Raw genomic sequence first — 18,951 nt, forward strand, 5'->3', positions numbered from 1 at the left:
AAAGCCTTTATTATTAAGTGAAAAAAATGACCCTGTGTGAAAAAGTAAATGGCCCCTAAACCTAATAACTGGTTGGCCCACCCTTAGCAGCAACAACTGCAATCAAGCGTTTGCAATAACTGAGTTTACAGCACTGTGGAGGAATTCTGGCAGAATCATCTTTGCAGAATTGTTGTAATTCAGCCACATTGGAGAGTTTTCAAGCATGAACCACCTTTTTAAGGTCATGCCACAGCATATCAATCGAATTCTAGGCCACTCCGAAGGCTTCATTTCTGGTGGTGTTTTTTGGATCATTGTCCTGCTGCAGAACCAAAGTGTGCTTGAGGTCAGAAGCAGATGGCCCGACAGTCTCCTTATCTGCTTTTTCTGAAATGTGGTGTTACCTTTACACTAGATGTAATGGGACACACATGTCCCAAAATGTTCAAATTTTGTCTTGTCAGTCCACAGAGCATCTTCCCAAAAGTCTTGGGGATCATCAAGATGTTTTCTTCCAAAACTGAGTTGAGCCATTATGTTCCTTTTGCTCAGCAGTGGTTTTCGTCTTGGAACTTGGCCTTGTAGGTCATTTTTGCCCAGTCTCTTTCTTATTGAAGAGTCACAAACACCTGACCATAACTCAGCCAAGTGAGGCCTGCAGTTCTTTGGATGTTGTTCTGGGGTCTTTTTTAAAGTCTTGGATGAGTCGTCCTTGTGCTCTTAGGGTACTGTTCCATGTTTTCACCATTTGTAGATAATGGCTCTCACTGTAGTACTACAGCTTTAGAAATGGCTTTATAAACTTTACCAGACTAAGAGATCTCAGTTACATTATTTCTTATTTTTTCACACAGGGCCATGTAGGTTTAGATTTTTTGCCTAAATAATAAACAGCTTCATTTAGAAACTGCATTTTTTGTTTACTTGCATTATATTTGTATAATATTTACATTTGTTTGATGATCTGAAACATTTAAGTTTGACAAACACACCAAAAAAAACAGGAAATCTGGAAAGGGGAAAAGATTTGTTCACCACTGTACAATAACCTGTCTGTCAGATTGAATTACTCGTTAACTGAAGGTGCTGTTCCAGATTGTTCCAGCCCACTTTAACCCCTACTTGTCATGGAAATAGTCAGGAAAGATTACAGCATAAAACACTGGTTCACATTTCCAAATGGTTAAAATAAAGACAACTGAGTGGTTTTATAATTAATATTTATAGAGTTTGAATCTAGTCTTTTTATTTACAATTTTTGAAAATACTATTATAAGCATTATTACAAATGGGGTTGATTTGTCTTTTCCTTTAAAGCTTTCTTAGAGCTTAAGGAGTGCCATGTTGACTCTACAAACATAATTATTCTTGCAGGTAGAGGTGAGAAAGAGTATGGGGAATAACTGAAAAATGTATGACTGAAAGCCCTTACCCATGAACCCAAGGACAAGCATGGTCTGGGGGCAGGCTCTCCATTCTTTCAATTATTTTTTTACAAAAAGATGAAAAAGAGAGTGAGCTTAAATGAAAGGTAGAGAAGGAATGGTACAAATTGAAGGGAGGGGTAGCAAGATGTGCTGCACTCTCTGTCCCAAATCCAACTTATGCTTCTTAGAGGGGCTGATCAAGTAATGACATGGGGCTTGTTAGATTAGGTACCTAGGCCAACAGGAAATGAGAAGTGCGGCGAGAGGATCAGCAGAGAGAGAGAGGAAAAAACAGAGAGGGAGAGAGACTGCTGAAAGGGATAAGCAGTGATGGGCAGAGTAAAGTTCAAGTGTCACAGAGTTGGCATATATCAGTGTGCATAAAAACATGCGCGCAGGGTTGGAGCTCGAGTGTTGAAAGCATGTGAGAGGATGCACAATCAGAGGGAGTAGTTTTCATGTTATGAGTTTGAGGACTTAAAGAGATGAAGGCCAGAGATCAGAACAGTTAAGTCAATACTCAATCAATCAGCCAAAGTCCTACTGCTCAGAAACAGATGGCGTCTTTGTTTTCTTTCTTTCATTTTTTTTTTCTGGCGACAGACGTGAAAAATAATGCAGAAATTCCTGTTTTCTCTCTTGCGCTTGTGCAGCACGTTGAAAGGAGAATGCTACGTGTCTCATTCAGTAAAGAGGATTTCACACTGTGCGTCACGCCACGATCGAGGATGTTCCTCTGAAGTCCATTTGAAACATTTACAGCTGCAGTCAAAATTATTCAACCCCTTTATCCTGCTGGTGTAAACAATAAAACTCAAGGAAAACATTTATTTATTCACTATACTGTAGTGAACAAAGACAAAACAGCTTCAAATAATTAAACTTCGACAGGGTCAATCTGTTCAGTTGGGAATCATGAATCACTGTGAATCCATTTCACCTGCTGTGGTTCAGATGAAAGTGACAACAGGTGTGCTGGAGAGGATCACAAAAGTGGAATGGTTTTGCATGTGGTAGCCACAGACCATTACTCTCTCTTTATACACTCTGAATGATTTTTCTGCAATTTTGCTTTTTCTTAGTGATCTTGCTGCTACTTTTGTATGAGACAGTACCTGCAGTCCATTCAGGTTGCACAGGTAGTCCAGCTTGTCCAGGAGAGCACATCCCCATTCATGTGTACCATTGGAAGAAGTTTTGCTGTGTCTCCCAGAACAGCCTCAAGAGTGTGGAGGAGATACTAGGAAATGGATACAAGGAGGAGAGCTGCATTACTGGTATCTGCTCCTTTGTACGAGGAGTAGCAGGAGGTGATAGATGATAGGAATTGACATCCTTTAGTGCAGCATGTGTTCACAGACTGACATCACGCAGCCGAACACTAGAACTGGCAGGTCGATCACTGGTGCCCCATTCATTTCACAGATGATGTTGGAAGCATTATAATATTCGCCACAGCGTCTTCTGACTCTTTCACACCATCCATATCTGCTCAGTGTGAACCTTCTCTCATCTTTTGAGAGAAAAGTCCCACCAGTTCTGCTGTTCTTTGGCAGATGCACAGAGGACAGGTTCTTCTAAAGAACATTTGGGACTAATGCTGCCCTCATGCAGTCTGATTCTGACAGTTTGGTCAGAAACATGCACATACGCGGCCCATTGGAGGTCATTCTGTGGGGCTCTGTCAGCGGTCCTTCAGTTCCTCCTGGCACAAAGGAGCATATACCAGTCCTCCTGGTTGATGCACTTCTACGGCTCTGTCTACGTCCTCATGTAATGACTGATAGACTGTCATGGGAGATGCAAATAACTCGTGATGTTGGCCAGTAGTGAAGAGGGCACCAACACAAAACAAAACTAGAGCAAAATCAATCAGGAGGGATAAGGAGAGAGCAACAATCTGTGGCCACCAAAAGTAAAACCCTCTTTCATTTGCACTAAATGTATTCACAATGATCTATCAGTCCTAACTGGACAGACTGATATGCCTGAGGTTTAACGGACTGTGTGCGATACTGTGACGATCAAGCAGTGCATTTTGCTATAATGATTAATATACATTTCTGATAGTTTCTGACAAATGTTCCTGTCTTTTGTGTTCTGCTCCTAATATTCTCATATTCACTAATATTGAATTCACTAATATTCCTTTCCTTTTGTGCTGCAGCTGTTTTGCTTAAATCTCACTGATGATTTTAAAAGGGATTTAAATCCGGGGACATGTTTCCTGAACCAGTGTTTTAACATTTAGAAGTGCTGGGGTCACCGCCTTCCCAGAAAAACTCATCATTAAGAAAGTACAGCTTTCTTCCAATGATCTAAGATGCTTTGCTCTGTAACAGAGTACCAAATCTCCACGTCTTATGGTCTTTTTGACAGGCTTTGACCATGTGACCCATGACATACTGCTGATCCAATTGTCCTCATGGTTCCAATTCACTTTCATCACTTCAATAAAACAATTCTCTGAACTCAGCAGGATTATGTGATTTGGTTCTTGCATATTCAAGTTGTCATCTATGTGTTTTTTGTGGATAAACTGAGACAAGCAAGGTTTCTGTTATTTCTGTTAGCGGGTTGTTTTTTCCTATTGTTATTTTTAAATGTGTGATTTTGCAAAAACTTTGAAACTTGATTAATTAAGTATGTGACCATAATAACAACTGGTGGCCCTTTTTTAAAAGATACAGTTAGTTCCATAATTAAAGACAACATTTTTGTACTTTTGCCTCTTCAGAGGATTTAAAATCAAACGGTTAAGATGTGACGGAAGTGCAGACTTTCAGCTTTAATTTAAAGGGTTGCACAACAAATTTAGCATGAACTCTTCAGGAATTACAGCCATTTTTGTACATAGTCTACTATTTTCAGAGGCTTAACATAGTTCCATCAATTAACTGACAAGCAGTTTTATGGCTGATTTCTTGTTATTTCATGAAACAAAGCAGATGTAATATGTGAAGTTTCAAGGTCTTGAATTTATATCTTATAGCTTTTCATGGTGATTTTAAACATGAGGCCCAAAGAGATTTCAGGAAAAGTGGGAGAGGCTGAAAAAACAGAATAAACCCATCAGACAGCAAAAGCTTCAGGAGTGACTAAATAACAATCTGGTACAATCTTAAGAAAGAAAGAAGAAACAAATTGATCAGCTCACCAACACCAAAAGGCCCATAGACTACAGAAAACAACTAAAGTGGATGATGACAGAATTATTTCCATGGCTGAAAACAGAAAAAAAACCCTCTTTGATCAGATCAAACCAAGATTAACTTGTACCAGAATGACAGGAAAATAAAAATATGGAAAAGGCGAGAAACAGTTCATGATCCAAAGCATGCCACATGATCTGTCAAACATGGTGGAGACAATGTTATATCATGGGCATGTATGGTGGACAGTGGAACTGGGTCACTATTGTTTTTTGATGATGTGACTGCTGCTACACTCTCTGCTCAAATTCAGCCAAATACTGCAAAACTGATCAGGCAGTAAAGTGCAAATGGATGATGACCAAAAGCAAACTGCAAAAGCACCCCAAGAGTATCTCAAGGCAACGAAATTGGACATAGAAAATAAATGTGAGGCTGAGAGGCGCAAACAAGCAACAACTGAAGGTGGCAGCAGTAACGGCTTAGCAGAGCATCTTAAGGGAGGAAACACAGCATCTGATCCTCTGAAAATGGGAGACTATAAAAAATATCTGTAATTCCTCAACAGTTAATTCAAAGTTTTTGTTAAATAGCTGACTTATTGATTATGATTAATAATGATATTATTTTGAAAGTCTCAGGATAACATTAAACCCAAGCAGAGGCTATTTTTCTTTGGTCTTGTTTAGTTCCTGTCCTCCTGTTCTCAGGCTTCAAACAACCCAAACACCTTGGTGTGATGCCTGAGAGGCAAAATACTGGGGAAAAGGGCATCAAAGCACTTGCTCTTCCCTTCTTGTCTTTGACTGCTGCACAGTTTCTATAAGGCTATGAATTCCTCTGGTCTTTCATTTTCGACACCTGCACAGCATGAAAACAGCATATAAAGATTTACAGTCAGAAAATTAAGCGGAATATGGAAAAGTGACCTGGTCCAACATACTGGAAGAGTTTCCGCTATCCTGTTGCATTCTCAGTATGATAACTCTTTCTGGAAATTAGTTTGAAAAACTCTTCCTGTTGTGAAACACTAAGTTAATGAATAATTGAAATAAAAACACTTTTGCTCAGGTATTACCATGTTTACCTCTGAGACATTCATCTTTAATGGGAGACAATCTGAACCCATGTCGCTGAGGTAAAGCCAAAGTGAAACCAGCTTCTTTAAGGATGGCTCTGTTCCATCAGTTGCATCAGTGAAACACCACAGCAAACTAGCAACAACAGCAGGAACCTGAAATGATCAGTGTGTTTTTTTCCTGCCACAGTATGATGCCTGTGAAACAGGTCCTTACAGTCTTTGTATAATCACCAGAGCACACTGCTCGGTGGGGACTTTTTTTTCAGTGCTGATGCAAAACCTGGGCAAACATAACCTGAAAGGATGAACATGATATCAAGTGAGAAAATATGGAGTGGGTGGAGAGTTGTTTTTGCAGGGGGGGGGGTCACGAGTCATTTAAGTTTAGGCATTGCGTGCTGGGAAAATACTTACTCTGCATTGGAGAGAAGAAGACCTCAGACATGGGTGCAGCCTTGGTCCATTTGTACTGAGGGACAGGCTTTCCATGACTGGACTTACAGCTCAGAGTCACATTGCCCTTCACCACTGGGTTCCCTGTCATGGTGCACACTGGGGGAGAAGGAGGGACTGGGCAGAGGGACAGATAATTTTAGTGATTTAAAACATGTGCGATAAGAAGCTACACCAGCAGCCCCATTTAGTGAACTTCTATGGTAGTTGTAATGCAGCGCTAGCGATGTGGAAATGTCTCAGGGCAGTAGCCACGCCGCAAAAAAAAGTAAGTTTCAATCTGCTGCTGGAGGATGACATAACAACCTGAGAGCCCAGAGAATCCCTAAACAGCAGATGAGTTTTATGTGGACAGTGCTTTCTCATATAAATATATGATTTTTGACAGACTGGTCTAATCCTAAATCCTTTAAAATATGCTTAGCATTTACTTCGCCTGAACTTCCAAATCCGAGGAAACGTGTGAGCAGCACTGCAGACTTTCTGATTACATCTAACCTTTGAAATTCCTCTGACGCTGCGGACCATTACCTTTGACATTAAGGCTCATCTCCCCAGAAATGCCAGGAGCTCCGGGGATGATGACAATACACATGTAGCGACCAGAGTCGGATTCCTGGGTGTTATTGATGTAGATGGAGAGGTTGGCCGAGGGCATGGCCACACTGAAGCCCACTCTTTTTGTGAACTCGTTCTGACCGTGTCCGACCTCTCCTGAGCTAAAGTTGATCACCTGCACGGAGAGAACATGTCCACAGAAACACAGACATCACTACATCGATATGGATTATTTCATTCAAATGAAAATTTTTTTGAATTCTGCTTGATATTAAGATGTGCAGATTACCATGTCCTTCATAAAGATAATCCTGGCATGTACAGATGGTGGATGTTGAATTTTAGCCTGATTTTCCGTTTGAGATAATCTCACAGGCATCGGAAACTGTTTAGATTATATTAATCATATAAATACTCACAAACATAGTGCATGTGCAGGCATATGCACGTCACTAGCAGCGTGTGCTATGTAAGAGAGGTACAGCACAATGTAGGGCTCATGTGTCATTAGAGGCATATTGTCCTTCCTAACGCCCACCCCTTCTTCCTTCCACTATGAATTAGACAGTGGTTTTAGAAAAAATCCTAATCTCTACATATCAACATGTTTTACAAATCTCTATGGGTTAGTCAGAATGTAACATTGTCATGCAATGCAACATTACTCTTTTCCTCTTGCTTAAATGAAACGATAAGAAGGTCTAAACACAGCTTTAAATACAGTCTTTAAACTGATATTGTATAATAGAAAATAATCGACGCAAAGTAGTTCAGTTCGTTGTTTGAGCTCTAATAGTTTTTGCATTAGATGTAAAGCTTCTGTAGCGCTAGCCAGAGAACCAACCAGCAAACCGTACTTTACTCTAATCCCTTTAAAGAGGCTCTCGATTGTCTTTGCACCAGAGGTCAGAGCAGCTATTCAGCACAACGTTACACTGCTTCGGCTGTTCCCTTCTCACCTGCTTGGACTCGTTCCCAGAGAAGTACCAAATGACAGAGTTTTTGGAAATGTCTGCGCTGGGGCTGTACCACGCTTGTAACACCACCATCTGGCCTTGTACCACTTCCATCTCTTTTCTGGGGAACTCTACCTTCTTTGTGTCACCTGGAACCAAAACAGTGATAACAAGGGTTTAAAAAGCACTTCTTATCATGACCTCGACGGAGCAGCTGAGCAGCAGTCTTGACTGCTTTTTGCAGAAAGCCAGGTTGCTATGGCAACACAATAAGTCAGTTTAACTTTTGCGTTTGTTTTATTCGACTTATTTCTGGGGATTAGATTGAATCCATTTTTTGCAGGGCTCCAACAAGAGATCATTATTTTGCAGTCATGGAAGATATCAAAGATATTCACATAATAATATTAAGAAGAGAGAAGCAGCACTGATTTTCACTGAAATAAGAAGCTGAAGCAATAATTTTTAATAATACTTTGGTATAAAAATCACCCTGATTCTATTTTAAGTTGTCTGAATATCAATAATCCGTTTTCTTTTGTTTTTGTTCTGTAAATGTCTGCCATCGTCATGGCCATGTAAGAGATATTAGTTGAGTGATTTTAACCATCTTTTTTTGCAGCAGTTGGTTTGATCTGCAATATGAAAAGAACTACTCAGGAAACCAGAACATCAGAGACGTAGCAGCTCATCCATCTCATGATCCTTCACAATTCCCAGGTTATTGCCCTTCATATGACAAATGTGAGTTGACCTTGAACACAAGTTGTGTATTTTTATGTAAGTTTCACTAAAATCTGGCCACGACTAGAACGGGAGGACTAGTAAACGGTGGCATAAGTTGCATACGCTCATCGTTCTTTAAACTGGATGAACCAAAATTAAAAACTTTTAAATAAATACTTTTGAATAGCACAAAAACAATAACTAAAATCGTCAAAAGACTTAATGGCTTCATTGTAACATCTTCATATGTAGTAAAAACTCAATGATAACATTGTAGAAGGTGGAGATTACTACTGTAGTTTCTCTGATCTGAGCACTCTTGACAATTTTAATTTAAATCAGTATATCTTACGTTATTATCTATGGCAAAACAAGCGGACATTAGTGCTGCCAAATCAACAAAGATCTAAATCACCACACACCCAGCCTCTAAATTCTGAAATTTAGTCTTCATAAAAGATTTACACTACAGTAGATTAAGTCTCTTTCCATCACTTTATACTGTTCTGCATGCGAAACGAGCAAATGATGAACGAGAAAAAAAATCTTAACCCTTTGTATCAATACATGAAAATTGCAACCCTTTATTTTTATTGGAGGATATTAACACTTTTCTTTTCCACTTATTTGACTCCACCCCCCACCCCCACCCCACATCATTGGGGGGGTGTTTCATTGTTAAGATGCAAATTAAAACGCTATATTTGGTTCTTCATCTGATAAAGGTTTAAGAGGTAAAGAAAGTAGAATTTTGGCTTATCTCAAACTAATTTCAGGTACTTTCTTAAAATCATCAACCAAAAGTCATATTTACAAGTGTCCACTATCTCGCTACTGTTAACATTCGGATGAAGCTGATGTGGTTGGAAAATGCTTCCTCTTAAACTCTTAAATACATTTGCACATAGAAACGAAACCAGAGACGATGAAACGAAGGAGGTGGAATGACAATAATGAAGCAGTCATGGTGATATGAAGACAGGTTGTGGGAAATGATAACACAAAAGAGATCTTTTCGAACTCACAGGGTGCCCAGTCACCCGAACCAGACACCTGAAGCTGGATCAACTGATCCCAGCAGCTGGTCTCCGTCTGAGTCTCCAGTTTGGAGCTTGCTTTAAAAACTAAAGCCAAGGACGTGAAAAAGAACCACTGCTGCTATATCCTTTAAATGCTGCAAGTGAAACAGTGAAAAGTGTCCCTCCTGCTCTCAAATGGATGGCAGGGCGTAGCAGAGAGGAGTGGGAGGCAGCGTTATGATCCATAGACATCCAGCTGAGATCCCCACATCTGTTCATGCAGACACGCCTTCCTTCTCTCCCACAGTGAAGCCATGCAGGGGCAGGAGAATTAGGCAGAGGGTGGTGGTGTGGGCACAGATGAAAAGAAGGAAAGTGTGTGTGCATGTATAAAGCACCAAAAAATGAAACAGAACTTGTTTTTGTTTTTTTTTCACATGCACTTTTTCCTGCAGTGACTCAGTGCTTTCTTATTCCTCCCGGGACAATGTGACCCTGCAAATGTGGTGCTCCTATCCCTTAATTTCTCAATCTCTGAATCTGGTAAGTCCTTCTGACTAATCCCTCAACAATCTCAGACTCAATCCTCTCACCTCATGTAAGCAAAAGAGCTCAGCTGTACACAGATATGATGTAGCACACGGTCACTTCTCCCACCAATACCAGGGTCACGATCATCACAGCAACATGTAGGCTTTTCAAATACAAAACTGTGGGGTGGTTACGGGGTTAGGGTGACCTCAGCTGAACCTGTTTGCAAATGATGCATTCAGAAACATTTGATAGAAGAAAATTATCTAAAAAATATTTTTCAAGGCAGAAAGCAACTTGACTCCTGCATCCAACCCTAACACCTCTTATGTCGGGTGGATTTATTGGATTGCGATCGCGTGGTGCACATGAGGGGCAGTGCAGTTTGATCTCCCCTTGGGTGAATGTGCAAATACACAGGCGGACCTTGACCTTTAAGTAGGCTGTACTGAAACTAATAAGACCCTTAAACTTATCAATCCTACAGAGGCACGCTTACAATTAGTAGATGTAGCAGAGCTGCTCATTCATACTCAAACTGAGGCTCATCATCTGTTGGCATCTAATCGCATAAATACTGGATGCTAAAATGCGGACACAGTGTTGGTTGTAGATAAAAGGGACGTCACCAAGTGAGGGGAGATCTACCCTGCTTTTATTTTTCATCAACACATGTAAAGATGTCAAAAGCTGTGATTTATACTGTGACATGTAAACAAAAGGAAAACATTCTTCCTGTTTGTTCCTAATTTGCTCGTGCCAGCCGTGTTGAGGAGTAAAGCCATCTATTGGGCATGTATGCATGAGATTAATATCTTTATCGCCATCATCATCACCACCACCATGCCCACATCAGCCGTCAGATCAGCCTGCTTTTGATTGGTAATGTACAGCAGCCCAGGGTACAGCGAAATCATCTATTTTCAGATCTGAAACATAGATTTTTCCCTCGCAAATCCTGTTAGCTCTCCGATTTCATTTCCACCAGCTATCGTCTTTACTGTCATGCCCATCAATAAAGCAATATGTACGTGCTGCAACAATTGTGTAATATTATAGCATAAATGGTCTTGTTTGTGATGCAGCTGTGTGGCGTATCTCCGACTTCTCTAAATGGTCACATGCTCAGTGTATGCTGATCAAAATACAGCGTGTACAAAAGGCCCAATTAGAGAGGACCAGCTTTTTTCTGCAGGTCGCTTTTTGCTGTGAATTGCTGCAGAGAGCTTGCAGAAGCAGTCCATGCAAACAGCATTTCTGAATGATTTGTGATGAAGCACGATAATAACCTGTAGTCTTCTAAGTCCAGACTATTCTTGTGCTTCTTTGAGCAGGTTTATCCTCAGAACTGTGTCATTCAATTGTTTATTAAATGAAGTAAAATCTTCACTAATCCATGCCTGTCTCCATCTGGGATGAGTCTGTGTGTGTGTATGTGCGTATGTGTGTGTGTGTGTTTGTCTGTGTGTGTATGTCAGTAGACTCAGATACAAAGGCTGTTCAACATGTGGATATGGATATAAATCAACTTAAATCCCTCACCAGAGGTAAAAAATCTGGAAAAGCTACTAATAAAAGAGGATACTGGAGGAAATGAGACTAGGTAGCCTCAACTAACCTTGCCCTAATTATATTTTCCTAAAGGCTATTGTTCAGCCTAGCCACGCTTTGATTCTGCTAATAGGATTCTTTCCTTTTTGAATAAACAACATTTAAAAAAATATATAATATTAATATTTTCCTGAGGGGCATCTTGGTGGATTCTCAGCTGCAAAAGCATTTAAGATGGCAACGAAACTGTACTAACAAAACAGAATAGAACAACAAGCCCAGTCAACCATATCACGCATGCTGGAGCTGGAGCACAATTAGGAGACCAAATGTGTTTCCTGTAGTACCGACAGTCGTCCATAGGGGGAAGCACTTTCATATGAAACCAGAGATCCTCTGATGGTAGATAAAACCCCAGTGGAAACCATCATTTCGCCAGAGCAGCTAAATTTAAGTCCCAGCAGATGAATAAATAACTGTAAACAGATGCAACGCAGTAAGTAAGTAATCACAGACTTATATAAAAATGAAATGTTGAAAAAGCAGCCTCGGCAAGTATCTAAAAATACACAAACTAGTGCCTCACTTACTCAGATATGTGTAATTAGCATGTCTTACAGGGCATCCAAACCTAGTTTTGCTGTGTTATGATCAAGTGAAGGATTAAAAGTCGCCCCCCCGCCTTCCGCCCCCAAGCCCTCAGGTAGCCATGTAGGCCTGTGTGAAGATAAACTGATCCTCTTTAACCAGCCTTACTCTATCTCTCCGAGTAATCTCTGCTTCCACCCATGTCTTTCCCTCGTGTGAGTCTCTCTCTGGAGCTAAAGGTTTAGCTGAGGCTGATATTAACTCTTGATTTCCACCTCTTCCCCCCCTTTTTTCATAATCAAAACAGCAGAGCGGGGCTTTAGCTGTAAAATGACCTAACAAACAATATATTTGAATTTTAATTAGACGGTAAACACAATCTCACATTTTCATGACATTTTTTAATCACTATTCCAATGTTATTAACCATTCAACGAGCTGTTATGCTGTAGGTTACATTCACCAACTCACACAAGCACATTTTTAAACCACCTATTTAATGTGTACAACTCTTATCTATAGAAAACTGGAGGAGCCAGTCAGAACCACTGACCTTCTTACATATTTAGTTTAATCTATTGTTTCTTTCATTTACATTCATTAAAACCATAAAACCACTGAAAATGCCCTGAAGCAACACAAAACAGAAAATGGAAGGTCATATGGTGCTGAATCTGCGAGCACTTCATGTATGTAAATGAAGAGGAGGCAGGTGAATAAATGAAATTGGGAGAAGTAGAAGGCAAAGAAGGTGGATGATTTTAAAGACCTGGGGTCAAGCATCCTAAGTGAGAGACAAGCGCATAAGAGAGGTGAAGAAGAGAGTGCAGGCAGAGAGGTGTGGGTGGAGATGAATGTCAGGAGTGATTTGTGACAGACTGAGAGAACCAGGAATGAAAGGGAAGGTTTACAAGATAGTAGTGAGACCTGCTATGATGTATGGTTTAGATACGGTGGTGATAAAAAAAAAATGGAAAAAACAGGAGGCTGAGCTGGAGATGGAAGAGTTGAAGATGTTAAGATTTCCACTGGGAATGATCGGCATGGACAGGACTAAAAATGAGTACATCAGAAGGACAGCTCAAGTTGAGCAGTTGGGAGACAAGTTACAGAGGCAAGGGTGAGAAAGTTTGGACATGTGCAGAGGAGAAATAATGGATTTATGAGACAAAGGATGTTGAAGACGGAGCTGCCAGGCAGGAGGAAAAGACGAAGGCCACTTCGGTCCATCCAAAGATTGACTGGATTGAATCCAATAGAAGGCATGCAGATGACTAGTGTGGCAAAAGAGGATGCTAGGGATGCTTTATTGGTACAGTTATGGCCCCGTCATATCAACTGGGCATTTTGTAAACACCACAGCATACCTATTCATCTTCTGATGGCTGCTTCCAGCAAGATAACATAGTATGTCACAAAGCTCAAATCATCTCCAACTGGTGTACTGAACATGATAATGAGTTCACTGTACTCAAACGGCCTCCACAGTCACCAGATTTCAATCCAATAGAGTTACTTTGGGAACAGGAGATCTGCAGTAACTGTGTGATGCTGTCATGTCAATATGGACCGAAATCTGAGGAATGGGGAGGTGATATAACCACAGGTGTTTCTCAGAAACAGAAAAATACATAATAACAACTCCTTTTATACCTGATACTACCTGAAAAGAGAAAACAAGATTAAAATGAGTCTTTCATTTTTATGTATGCAGTTTTATGTTACTGTACATATATTATACTAATAATATAACAAGCAAACTCTTCTGGAAACCTGCTTAAAAATCATGTTTTGGGGAATAAACAAACACAAGTATCTTAATAAAAAGCCACATGAAAAAATTTGTGGCAGCTGACAAATTTCCGTCATTTCCCATAATGTATAGCGTGATATATTTTACGCCACATGTTTAATTAAAATGGAGATCATATGTTTGCACTCACAGCTGGTCTGAACATAAATAATTAAAAACACCAGACTCATTTTGCTCATTACAATCTTTCATCACACTGGCTGATTAACACATCTCAATGACCTTGAGCTTTACTTTTATCAAGGAGTTCAGCAAGTGAGAAAGCCATTGCAAAGTGATTTTCCAGATTTTTTTTTTAAGTCAAACAAGGACAAACATGAACAAAGATTAAAGCAGAGCCAGAAAAAAATGGGTTATTCTCTGATTTTGTTTTTTGACAGACAGGACCAGCAGGAATGTAGGACAACAAAATAGCCTTGTTGGTGTAAAACTGCATACTGGACTGACCCTACAGGCTTCAAGCAGATGGTGCTTCAATAATAAATATTTGGGGAAGGCTCCTTTAAATTGGATTACATTAGTGTAATCTCTGCAGCTATTTTAAACCATTTTGAGTGTGCTATCTCATCACAGTAGCTTTAATCCCTCTTAACTTTTGATTGTGTTTAAATTGATTCTCCTCGCACACATGGCTCCCAACTCCCACAACCTCCCTCTGGTTCTCACAGCAAAGTCGCATGATTTTACTCTCACATGCAAAAACAGACACATGTGTAGTCATGCACACACACAAATATGCACACACACACGCAAAACTGAAGACTGTTTTTACAGTATCACCTTGAGGTCGTAGCAGATGCAGCAGCCCACTCACATTAGAAAGGTGGCAGCTGAGAACATGCAGCATTGTTTCCCACTGGACTAAATTTAGTTTGAGTGAATGTGGAAATATTCGGGTGAAAGTAAACATTAACACAGGCCTAGAAACCAGTCTGTCACAATCTGGCAACCAAACTGGTCAAACTGCCCCCACTGGATCAGGAAAACCTTTTTGCAGTTGCTTTGGTAGCCAACAATAACTGCATCCTCTACTCTGAGTGAAACTTTAAAAAAGTATGATGAAAACCAGAAACAGAGACTAGGTACCTTAAAAGGAAATGCTGCACTTTTTGTTGGCTGCAGCACTGCAGGGCTTTTACTTTAGATCTATGTTTTCTGTTTCTGATAATCAGGCAACCACAACAATCTGATAGTGACCAAACCAATGAAAAGAAGGATTTTGATGCAGTGTGCGCTTTGCTATCACTTTCACTTAGCGAGGTTTCTGGTTTTTCTTAACTAGTTCTTGAACAAATTCCACATGATATCACATGAGAAACCTCTACATACTGATTGTGGTCCATGTACACAGAAATAATACTGTCCACTATGATTAAAGTATGCACTGTGATTAAGCATTAACAATATATTTGAAGCAGGTGGAAGCTAAGCTAGGCTAGGCTAAGCTAAGCTAAGCTAACTGCCAGGCTGACCAAAGAGTTAAAATGGTATTGAAGTTTTCTGGTTAACTTTAAAGCAACCTAATATTAAATTAAAGTTTAAGTGATTATCACCATCTTTTTATGTTATCTTGTGGTATGCTCTATCTCATGTAAAACTGTTGAACTGAGGATTAAACTGGGTTTGACTTTAAAAGATTAAATTGTAAATCAAATCAGTCAGAAAAACCACAGTTACGTTTATTTTAATCCAAATTATTGAGCGCTATTTTCCACTTTTAAAAGGGACGAAAACTCTGCGTTATGACATTAGAGTGACAGGTGGTGGAGCCACCATCAGTCATTCTACAACTTATGGCAGACCCGAGTTCAAGTAATACAAGTCACAGATTTTCACATACCATTTTTAAATATGTTCTTAATTCAAAGAATGTGGCTGTGGATCATTTCTCATTATGGTTATCAAGAAAAACCTACGTAACTATATTCCCGCCACCACACTGTCTTGTATGTTTCCCAGTTTGGCTGGTAATTGACTCGACGGGGTAAAAGACATCTTTGGCGTTATGATTTCTATTAATGACTATTTCTATTTTAACTTTTGACTCAGTAACTGCCGAGTTCCAAACCTGCTCTGGCATTAACGTCAGCACAAAAACTTTAAAAAGCTCCTGTAGGTGTAATGTGTAGTTGGCCAAGGAATATGATCCATTTAGTGTAGCAAGCTGTACGTAATAACGTAGCCAGTGGGTGTCAGTATCAGTTGAAAAAAGACTCCTTTAAACATAAACATGAGAAGCAATAAAAACTGGAGAGCCATGACCCTTCATGTCCTCTCTGACACTGCATTCTGCCAACACAAAGGTAAATATGAGGATCAGTTGCCTCTAAAGCACTGAGGCAAACGCTGCGTGATATATTGTACGATTAAATCATCTAAAATGAGATTACTACCATTACAACCTTTGATAATCATCATTATTCACAAAGCTCGCATCAGTGAAAACTAAATAGAGGAGTAACTTTTCACCGTACTACTTCTCTTCTTTCCCCTCCCTTCTTAAGGAGTGTAACAACAGGTCAGTCAGAGAACCGTTGCACACGCTTGGCTTTTTGTCCTTTGACTCTTATCCTGAAAGCCCTACATGTCTTCTTACAGCCCTGACATACAGAAAATTTAACCGCAATGCTCTTTTTTGTGAACACAGCGCAATACAAGAAACTGGGAAGCAGAGGAACAGTTTTCTATAGTCAGAGAAAGAAGGAGGGTGCAGTGGGCTGAGGCTTTGATCACATGCAAATACCGCTCACACAGGGGATATAGGTGTTTATGTGGGAAAACAAAGACTTCTATTGTAGGACAACTTCTGTGACTTATGCAAGTTGAACTGAAAAAAAAAAAGGGTAACATCCGTAGATGTTGGCATTAATGTATCACTTGTATAAATGTTCCAAACTGGTGAAAAAATTAGCTGAATATGACCACAGTAGCTGTTGTGGTGACTTGGTTTGTCTGATTTGAATTAGCGGATGCCAGCCAGAAGCCTTTTCATCCCAGCTGTCCATCTCGAGTCCCGCAGTGCACTTCCTAACCCCTCTTCCAGCCAGCTCTTGGGTCCTCGTGGCAGGGAATGAAAGGCAAGCTGAGAGCTTAAATGGGTCTGCAATGTTACACCACAACAGAGCCCATAACCACCATGCTACCCCTCACACCATCTCGGCTCTTTGAAGAAGATATTTATAAACCATTAGTGTGGCAGCAGGGTGAGGCTTGGCTGTTCTATCTCCCAGATCTGTCATGTGTTACCATGCACAAGTCGAGCTGTGCTGACAAGAGTGACAGGGTGAGGGCTGAAAGGGCCTCTGCTGAACAAGTCCAGGGTCGAACATGACGGCTAAGGCCCCCTCTTGCCACTTTACTGCCTGTGGGACACGGGGAGGGCTTAATGCAGTCAGACTGTAATTAAGAAGCTGAGTGATCTGATTTCAGATTTCCACTGAGCACTCGGCTGAGAGGAATTACAGGATGAGGCTCATAATCTGTATACAACATCATGCCTCACAAGTTCATCACAGGAGGACGTGCAGGGTGAGAAGTAAATTAGATGCTGCTTTCACTTTCTGGAGACTGGAACAGTCGTCTTTCTCGTGTCTGTTTATTAAGGAACAGTTTGAGTTTTTTAGCACTAACACTATTTCGATGAATCTCTTCGTATCAGCTTAAGTACAGATGTGTCAATATGGTCACTTATAGATGTAGCTGATGTCCATCCATCCATCCATTCGCTTCCGCTTCTCCTTTTCAGGGTCGCGGGGGGCGCTGGAGCCTATCCCAGCTGTCATAGGGCGAGAGGCGGGGTACACCCTGGACAGGTCGCCAGTCTGTCGCAGGGCCAACACACAGGGACAGACAACCATTCGCGCTCACATTCACTCGCACATTCACACCTAATGGCAATTTGGATTTTCCAATTAACCTATCCCCACAAGCTGCATGTCTTTGGACGGTGGGAGGAAGCCGGAGTACCCGGAGGGAACCCACACAAACACGGGGAGAACATGCAAACTCCACACAGAAAGACCCCGGCCTGATGTTGGAATTGAACTCAGGACCTTCTTGCTGTGCGGCAACAGTGCTAACCACCATGCCACCACTATTTTGATGAATCTCTTCATATCAGCTTAAGTACAGATGTGTCAATATGGTCACTTATAGATGTAGCTGATGTATTTACAGGTTATTACAGGTTTACAGCTAATAATGATCACAGAATTTCTTGACCAAGCATAATAAGCCTATCCCATATGGAAAAGATATATATAAATCTTATAAAGTTTGTATCTGTCTTGTGTGAAACTTGTATGAAAAGCATACAAGAGTGAAAACAGATATAAGATCCCTTGAAAACTTATATAATGAAACTTGTATGTTTTGGATACATACTAAAACAATATATGAAAGTAATGAGAAAGTGGCCACTTTCATGAGTAAATCATATAAGTTTTTACTATTTCTTTTCCATGCTACAGTGGTTCCTCAGAGACCCCAGACACCAAAGGACTGTGTTTAAAATTCTCCCAGATTTTAAGATGTGAACCTGAAAGCAGGATTTAAGACTCAGAAGGCCATGGTATAAACAGAAAAAAAGATGTCCTGAATTCAACTTTTACCAGACAGACTTAGGGCAAGTGTCAAATCTTAACTGCAGGGGGGTTTTTTTGAAGTGCAATCCAATCGATATATGTGACTTTGAAGTTCCTAATCAATGTGATCAGCATGGTTCTTTCACGGATGGAGCCTTTTAATTGATGCACAGACCACATCTGCCTTAACATCTTCTGCCTTCAGAATATGTGCCTTTAACAGACGTGTAAAGCACGCATTTAACAACTGTTGTGGCCATCAGCCACACAGGCCTAGAGACCGGTTGGCGACTCACTGTCAATCTTCAGTTGCTAAGGAAAAAAGCCGGCTGGCAAGTGGTTGTTTTCTGTTGCTAGGTGAAATCAGCCACAAAGAAGGTACTGCACCAGAATCCTCCTTTTGTTGATAGTAGATTGCTGAAGTCACTGTTGTTTGCATGAAAGATGTCAACTTATCTCCAAAAAGTGGTTAACTACAACCAAACGCTAGTGAAATTTGAAAAAGTTCAACACAAGTTTTTTTTTAAATGT

General features: G+C 40.4%; 1 protein-coding gene across 1 annotated transcript in view; it reads right to left on the minus strand.

Annotated features, from left to right (window-relative positions):
• The window catches only part of esamb (endothelial cell adhesion molecule b), a 55,377-nt gene that overhangs the window by 7,025 nt on the left and 29,401 nt on the right, over positions 1-18,951 (minus strand). Inside the window, exons 2-4 of the mRNA XM_084950851.1 lie at positions 7,613-7,758; positions 6,627-6,828; positions 6,057-6,212 (exon numbers count right to left, since the gene is read on the minus strand). Of these exons, the coding sequence (XP_084806977.1) occupies positions 6,057-6,212; positions 6,627-6,828; positions 7,613-7,758 (504 nt within the window). The remainder of the gene's footprint in view (positions 1-6,056; positions 6,213-6,626; positions 6,829-7,612; positions 7,759-18,951) is intronic.

This window comes from Perissodus microlepis, chromosome 14, assembly GCF_051167445.1.
Source record: "Perissodus microlepis isolate ML-2025 ecotype Zambia chromosome 14, ASM5116744v1, whole genome shotgun sequence".
NCBI lineage: Eukaryota > Metazoa > Chordata > Actinopteri > Cichliformes > Cichlidae > Perissodus > Perissodus microlepis.